Source organism: Episyrphus balteatus, chromosome 2 (assembly GCF_945859705.1).
Source record: "Episyrphus balteatus chromosome 2, idEpiBalt1.1, whole genome shotgun sequence".
Taxonomy (NCBI): domain Eukaryota; kingdom Metazoa; phylum Arthropoda; class Insecta; order Diptera; family Syrphidae; genus Episyrphus; species Episyrphus balteatus.
This window is the reverse complement of record NC_079135.1, coordinates 77,024,874-77,033,827: the sequence shown is the minus strand read 5'-3', so window position 1 is coordinate 77,033,827 and position 8,954 is coordinate 77,024,874. Positions and strand designations below refer to the sequence as shown.

Genomic DNA, 8,954 nt, shown 5'->3' with positions numbered 1-8,954 from the left:
AGGATCAGAAAGTTCCAATTGTGTGATTGATACATTTTTATTAACAAACGTGACTAGTATGGTTACCTTAAACGATCAGGGGTTCTATTACGTAATACGAAACGAGCGGCAAGTCAACGATACTGAAGTAAACGATAGTGTAAATTCACAAACGCATCACTGCAGAGATGATTTGCGATCATTCCTGTAGCACGTTCATAAACGCAAATAAATAGCATCACTTAAAAGTCAATCGTTCATTATTGCAAATTTGGATAAACTGATGCGCAAATATCAAACAAAAAAGCATCAAGAATTTTCTTGATAACTTGGTGATGCCGACGCGATTTGGAGTAAAAATGAAGGAAAAGGACAATGAAAAGTATTTAATCAAATTCTAAATTGTTTATAAATGAATAAATTTGAAGAAATTTAGGGAATATTTTACCAGCACACAAATTAAACAACTAATAGAAAGCAAATTAATATATGAAGGTGAATTTATTGGAGGCAGAAAATCGAAGTCAGTATTGTGGAGGAATGTTCTGGAGGAGATAAAATGTGAGGCTCCAGATTTTAATTATAACAAAGAGTTTTTATTAGTACATTTCCATCATTAAGCAAGAATTGTTTTTAAACGTAAAACTTTTTGTCGATCAGCATCGCATCGTCATCAGCTGAGCAACGATCAGCATCGCAAAAAAGCAGTGATGCGTAATCACTACCAAAAAATTTGACGTTTGTGAATTTACCCATAGTGACGACAAAGCGATGATGTAAAACGAGGAAGTTTTTGAGGCTCACATGAATTCTACCAGCAAACGCAATAATAAAAGTTAAACGATAGGTAAATGGCAGTCGTAAAGATTAACGAGTATCGTTGAAGAAAAACGACTATCGTAATACGTAGTCCGATTTTAACGAAAACGAAGTAGTTTCAACGATAACCGTTTTACAAAATAGGGCCCCAGGAAGGACCGTTGGTCAAGGAGAGAGCCAAAAATGCAGAAAGAGAACTTGTCGAAAAAACGGTGGACTTACGAAATTCCTACGAAGCTAAATGTTGAAAACCTTTGTGTACACCTTCTAGATCCACCCAAATTAAAGCCAAAAACGTATGCTTTTGGAAGGATATCGACTCAGCACAAATATGTATTTTTTATAAGTTTTGATGAGTTATGAATTTTGCAAATTTGTGGTCTCCTGGAGACCCTTATTTAAACCACAAAATGCATTTGAAGATTTTAAATGATTATTTTCTTACCTAGATTTGTATGCTATTCGAAGGATATCGACGTCGACTCGGAAAGTACAAATATGTATTTTTATAAGTTCTGCCAAAAGTAGGTACATAGTTCTGTTTTTCGAGATTTTTGAATTTTGCAACTTTGGGGCCTCTGGGAGGCTACAATATGCATTTGAAGTTTCCAAATATGGGGAGAGTACGATTACTTAGGCGACTAGAATTGATAACTGTTTTTTGTAGAGGAGTTCAATACAACTATTTTTTACCATGCGAGGGGGGCATGTCAACCCCCACCCGATTAAGAGGGAGGGGCGGTTTTATAAAAAAATGAAAAAAAGATTAATAAAAAAACAATGGCAACACTTACAGTTATGATACCTTTTTCAAAAGCCAAAATTTTACACTTAATTCTTGTTTAAAAATCAAGTTATTTCAATCAATTGTTTTTGAAATAATCGATTTCAAAGTCAAAATTTGGGAACACTGTGAATTTCAATGCGAAATTTATCGATTAAGTAAACTGCTTCAATTAATTCCTTATCAAATACTGAAAATAATGTTCTTCTATGCCTCCTAGTTTTTGAGAATATTAAAAAATACCTTTTTATCAGATTTGTATTTTTTTGGCTGTTTCATGTTGAAATTCACAGTCTTGACAAAAATAGTTATCAATTTGTTTTTTTTTTTTTTACTTTTTATTCCTTAATTTTGATTTGAATGTATTGAATGAAGGCTAAATAGAGCTGCATAATGCATTTTGCAAAATGCAAAATAATTATCCGTGTAGGGTAGAGTTGCCTATTTTCGACCGTCTCTAGTTTCCGGCCACCTTTCGGAAAATCGTTATAACTTGGTATTTCATAGGGAACAGCATAAGAGAACAGCTCTTATGCTGTTTTCTTATTTGTTAGAACAGCATACGAGCAAAAATTTGGAATAAATCCCTTCGAAATCACTAGTTATAAAGATTTTTCGAAAGGTGGCCGGAAACTGGAGACGGCCGAAAATAGGCAATTCTACCCTAACTACTTTTTTAACAAGTCCAGTGTTTATATTTGACGATTTTTCTTTGTAGTAGCAAATACGTTATATTTCATTCCACCGGTAAGCTCTGTCCTTTTGGTTCTCTCACAAATTTCACTCGTATAATTCGTCGGCGTAAAGCAAAATTGTTGTAAGTCCTTTACAAATCCTATGTACTTAGAACAATTTTGCTTTACGCAGACGAATTGTAGATTAGAGTCTGTTCAAAAATTCTGATATTTTTCGTAGAGAAAAAGCGCTCACTATTAAAAATTTCTCCACCCTAACAAGTTTAGTAACACAAATTTCTTACTACGACCAACGTTTATGAACTCCCATACTGTTCGTAATTGATGCGTCTAACTATCACGGCTGTTCTTACATTCGTTTGAATTTGAAAACGGGAACGAAAATTGAATCCGTACGATTGTTGCACTTTGATTAGAAAAAATCACATTTAACATTTCCAGATGATAAACTTTATCGCATAAAGTTGTGCTGAAAGTTTAACGCATTTTTAATACATTTTAGTTTTCCATTAAAAAAATATGCTAAAATAAATATTTTATACTTTATACCATTCGACTTTATTTTAAAAGAAACATTTCCTTAACTTAACGTGAACTGCTAATTTAAATCAATAGAGTCCTTTAGAATATAGGCACAAAATAAACATTACCTCATAGAATATTAAGCAAAATGACAATACTTTGCCAAAAGTCCTAATTTTCCTTAAAGACTTGGCTAAAACTACAGTTTTTAAAAAGTTTTCATACTAAAATAATATACACATAAATCCTAAAATCGTATTACTGATTACATACATATGTATGTATCTATAATTGGAGGTCTCACAGCTGAAACGGACCAAGTCAAAAAAAAAAAAGAAAAAAAATACAAATCTAGTGCCAAAATCTGCGCAAGATTTGACTCAGCTAAGGTCCGTCATTAGCTTGATTCAAAATTATTTCGATTAAAATTGTCATTCTCCATAAGATTCAATGGTAGCGTATCTACTTTAACTCGTTATATCTCCGAATTCACTTTTTGTGACTTGTTTCACTTCAGCTTTTAGTCCTCCAATTTGTATTGTAAAAAAGAATCGATTAGATTTTTCTAAATCCAAATTATCGACTTATAATGCAATATGCCAGTTAGGCAGTCTCGATTATATAATTTGGAGCAAGTTGTACTTTGCGTTCAATTTGGAAATATGTGTTTATTTCACATTAAATCGAAAATATTTTCCATATATGTAATATAATAATTAATTCCAATTGCCGATAGCTTCTTATCAAATGCAAAACAACTCACTTCAAATTTGATAATAAGACCACAAAGTATTTATAATCAGTCATTTAAAGTGAATTTGAATAGTTTTCTATTTAATTTTTATGGAAATATTTTATTTCACCGCTTATAAGGATTCGATTGGTAAAACACGTCATTAAAATTAACTTGTACATTATTCGATGTTTGTTTAAACTCAAAGTGAAACAAATAATTTGAATAAGTTAGAATATAGAACATTTTTAGATAGAACACTTTAAAACAATTAAAATCGTTATTCTTTTGTTTGGATCAAGAAATCGAATAGTATATTTTTCGGAAAAAATATTTTTCTTTAAATTTTTCTTTAAAATTTTACTTCGAAAACCAAATCGGGTAACATTCTGTATCACATAAGCGAAAAAACGTTATCGCATGTGTGAACGATTTTGCTTCATGTAATTTCAAAATTAAAAGAATTCGTTCGTTTATGAAAATATGTTAGATAATGTTTATAATCCATTTATGACAAATTTTAATGATGCGTTTTGCTGATCGTTGTAACCGGCCTCTTACAAAGAAATCACTGGTTAAATTAATTATAAAAATTTTTGTTTCGACTAGCTTTGATTTTTTGTTAAAATTCTGTAACATTTTTAAGTACTTGGGACTGTTGCTTTCGTAGGCAACTTGTTTTTCAATTTAAAACGTTTATTTATGTATATGTATATATTTATAAAGAATTGTTTTTTTGTTTATGATTATTATCTTTTGAATGCGAACTTCAATATCTGACTACAATAGATTGAAACAAAAACTCGCTAGGCAAACAAAAGCCATGCGATGCACAAAAATGCTAAATATAAAAATAATTTGGACAACTGCTGTTCATCTTCGTACTGTGTGGTTCCACGATTTGCTAAAAAAAAAATTAATATTTCATTAAATGATTGAAAACAAGTAGATTTGTTTTACCTGCTGGCCTTGGCTCGCCAAAATTGAACGAAGATGCAAAATAGCCAAACGGAAAAGCGCCAATTCCAAAAGACATATGAAAACCATCACCAAATCCAAATCCTTGAAAACCTTGTTGATGTTCGGGTTCAGTTCGTTGACCAGCTGGCCTGGGTGGCACCTTATTTCTGAAATATTTAAATTTTGCTTTAAATAAAAAATTAATACCAAAGTAACTGTTAACACTTATGCCTTAATCTTCATCTTGAAATGTTATTCTTTTAGATAGATAGATAGTTCCGACTTCCATTTTTTTTTATCAAAAACACTTTGCTCATTTACTTGAACACTGTCATAATTTTAAGAAAATGTTTTTTCAGGAAACGAGATTTAAATTTAGTATCGATCTATTTTTGTATGTAAAAAGTTGGTTTCTAAAACAAAACAAGTGCTCCTTCTCCGTCAGCAGGATTAAAGATTACTTTATTCCAATAACTTCTGCATTCATGATTTTTGAGTAATGACAGTATTCAAGTAAGTGAGCGACATATCCTGACTGAGCAACATTTCCATTCTTATGAAAAAGTCATGGAAAGGATTAAATTTCTCAAATTTCTTTCTAAATTTTCAATTTTTGACCATTAGCCCTCTGTCACGGGTGCGAATTTGGCAGGACAAAATTTTAAAAACAGTCTTATTATAATGGAAAACTTATTATAACGGAAAACTCTACGTTAATTTTGTGTGCACAATCCCTATGAAATATTGAAACCAAAATAAATTATAACGACATGAAAAAGTAAAAACCAAATTCGCACCCGTGTTCCTTTCACGTAATAAAAAAGGGGTGTGGCGGAAGCAAAATTTCGCACCTAATACGTTCATATCGTCGGCGTAAAGCAAATCCACTTTTTACCGAAAATGACTCCACTTTTTACCGAAAATGAGTTAATGATGCAGTTTCACTAATTTGAGGGTGCTCTTTCCGAATTTGAAAACCGTTTTTGTCAAAAAATTTCATTCCGCAGATAATACAATTTAAAGGGACATAGAACAATAAAAACAGGGAAGTAGCCTTTTGAAAATGAGCCCGAGTATTCTTGATTGTTCTAAGTCCCATCATATTTGGTTCTAAGTCCACTTTTTATTTAAGGAAAAAACGTAATTGTATACGAATTGTTCTATGTCCAATTTTGGGTTTTTAGTTTTTAAAAATATTTAAAAATAGTATCCACCTACTAATGAGGTAAAATCGTATATTTTATTCAAGAGAAAAGCTTTATAAAAAAAAAATAACTTAAATGGCAATTGTCGCTTTAAACCAATTTGAAACTTAAAAATCTTCCCCTGTAAAATTTGCTTTTTGTGACTTAGAACAATTTTGCTTTACGGCGATGATATGTCTTGCCCACAGTCTAAGGCAAAAAGTTCTAAGCTTCTAAGTTCAAAACAAAAGTGGATAATTTAAAAACTTCACCCTTTTTATAACATACCGATGACATGTGGGGGTTATTTGACCAAGTGTTTACTTAATTAGGGATGAGAAAATATTTCTGTTATAGAGAAATTAATAATATTATTATTGTGTAAACATAATTGCGACAAAACAGCCGACATATTATTCTGTTATAAATTAATTTATTTAATGCCTACTTAAGTGTACAGAATGGAAAAATTAACTAGACAATTTTTACTTGCTCTATAGGGTTTCATGTCGAAAAAGAAATTTGAGGTTTTAATCAAAACTAACATTACGTGCGTCTGTGTTTTCATCTGTACACATTTCCACAGCCTAAACGCGTGGACGGATTTTCTTCAACTTTGGTACAGATGATTTTAATGGAACTCTGAAAGTTGTTTTTTTTTTTTTTATATCTCACTGAGAAAGTGTACAAGTATACATCCCATACAATTTTTTCAAGTTATACCAAATACCTCGAAAACGGCTCAAACGATTTTGATTTTGATTTTAAGGTTTGCTGACGTAATATTCAAAGCAATTGCAATAAAACTGCAACAATAAAAAAAATTGTTTTTCCACTTTACAAAATTTTGCCCTAAATGTCGGCTCTTCTCCAACATCAACAAAATGTCTTTAAAATTTATATAGAGGCAGCTCTTATAAGATAACCTACAAGTAAAATAACATAAAAGTGATTTGAACTGCAAGAGCAAGTACGTGCGACCCAGTCGTGCATTTTATTTATGAAGGGGTCAACTCTAATGGACTTTCCGATGTTTTGATAAAAGTGAAATTACCTGGGATCTTCCTGCTTCGTGCTTCCACGACCATATAATGGAATAACCTTTTCCTTGCTAATAGCAGCCTTGCAAACTGGGCAAAGTTTACGCGTTGGACGTGTCTCCAACCACTGATGCAAACATGGCCAGCAGAACAAATGTCCGCACATGCTGACTACGGCATCCTTAGCCGTGTCCAAGCAAATATTACATTCAAACATGGAGTCATCGCGTTTCTCTTCGTTCTTATCATTCGTCGAATCTTTAGCCGTTGCCCCATCAGTCGAGGTGGTGGCCTCTTTTTCGTTGCCAATCAATGTTCTAAATCCAATTGGCGGTGGTTGCGAACCCAATAAATTTGATGACGATGATGACGACGACGAAGCCGAAGGTGTATATTCTGTGTTTGGCACTTCAGGTGCCGATGGTGAAGGGAAATCAATGGACATAGTTAAATTTTGTCTCCGAAATCAATTATTCGCTCAATGACCTTGAATGAAAAAAAAAAAAAATAAAAATACCTAAATCAAAACAACGAGTCATAAGACAAATAAGCTACTTGAAAGAAAATTGTGTTAATATCGTTCTAAAACGAAAAGTATAAAAAAATTTATCTTTAGACTAATTTATAATCTGTTTACAGATACAGAAGTCGAACTTAATAAAAAATATTTTATCTGCAATAAAATTCAATTTATATTTTCTTATAAGAATCTTAAAGATATCTTAAGGAAAAAAAAATACATAAATGTAGATGGGTACATATTGGATTTATTAAACATTCCCAATCAGTCGTTCATTTTTTTTTTTTAACTTTAGGTATAATAATTTTCAACTTATCTACGAACTTACTTTATGAAGCTTTTTCAAGAATTTTAGATTTCATATGTGATACTTTTCGATTTGTTAATTTATTGTTGAATATTTCTTGTAATTGTAATATGGAAAAAAAAATTACGCTGCACTGGAATTAATTTAACAAGTGCGATTTTGTACGTGTTCTTTTTTCTTGTTTACGAACCCTTCCTCCTTTTTTCCTTTAAGTTATGTACACATTTGCATTTATTCTATTGTATAAACAGAGTTCTAGATTAGCAAATTTTAGAGGTAATATAAGTTAACGTTACGTCATTACGTTATGATTTTCTTTTTTTTTCTATGAATGGGTGCGTTCAATCAAAGAGGAGTTAATTTAATTTCGTTGAACGAAAAAAAAACACATCTTAAGGAGAGTATACAACAAATAACTAGTTTTTTGCACACTTTGTGCACTAAATGTCGTTTTCTAAAACTAGCCCCGTTCCATTGGAGGTGGTAGATTACTCATGAGTAGATCTAGTACTACAATAAAACACATGATCTTCTACTCGAGGAGATAGGAATGTGCAGTTGTTGTGCTAGATTTCTACTCACGACTAACATCCAACTCCAATGGAACAGGGCTAATAAAACACAACATGACCTTCTAATCGAGGAGATAGGAATGTGCAGTTGTTGTGCTAGATTTCTACTCACGGGTAAACTACCACCTCCAATGGAACAGGGCTTTTATTTTCATATTATAATGTTTGACGTGAATATAGAAAAAATTAAAAAAAAAACTTGATACTCTTCAGAGGAAGTGGCTTTGAACACGTATATGCATATGTTTATACATGCATGCGTATTTGTATATTATATGCATGTATGCTTTTGTTTTCTTCTGAGGAGGTTTGATTTTCTTGGTCGGTTTTTTTCTTGTATACTTCTCTATTAAACAGTTATAAAGGAAAACAATAAAGACATATTGCTAAAAAGCTCAATTCGGTATCTCAAAAGACGTAAAACGTAACTCAATGGATGCGTTCAGCCCATGTTTACATCAGCTGAGAGGTATCCAGATACCCTTGGATTGGTACGTGAACGCACCCAATTCTTTTTATAAACAAAAGGTATGATACCTAGTTTATAAAGAGAATTGAATCAGGATTTAGGTCTATGTAAACCAGAATCTAATTGAATTCGGATTATGCGATCCGACTTGCAAGATCGAATCGAAATCATTACCCGCTTTCTTTTGAAGGTGGTAGACTACTCATGAGTAGAAATCAAGTAGAACAACTACACATTCCTATCTACTCGAGCAGATCATGTGTTGTTTATAGTATATTTAGTAGATCTACTAATGAGTAGTATACTAAGGTTCATTTTCTTCACTCGGAGTTGAACAAAACTTGAGAATTTTTCTATTAAAAATTCTCAA

General features: G+C 31.9%; 1 protein-coding gene across 1 annotated transcript; it reads right to left on the bottom strand.

The window, feature by feature from the left end:
* Window positions 1–4,000: 4,000 nt before the first annotated feature.
* Window positions 4,001–7,756, bottom strand: LOC129909031 (E3 ubiquitin-protein ligase RNF185). The gene is made up of 4 exons (XM_055985969.1): window positions 7,565–7,756; window positions 6,731–7,202; window positions 4,493–4,659; window positions 4,001–4,436 (listed from the first exon to the last, which is right to left on the bottom strand). The coding sequence occupies exons 2-4, from the start codon at window positions 7,159–7,161 to the stop codon at window positions 4,339–4,341; spliced, it is 696 nt and encodes a 231-aa protein (XP_055841944.1). The 5' UTR covers window positions 7,162–7,202; window positions 7,565–7,756; the 3' UTR covers window positions 4,001–4,338.
* Between the last annotated feature and the right edge of the window lie 1,198 nt (window positions 7,757–8,954).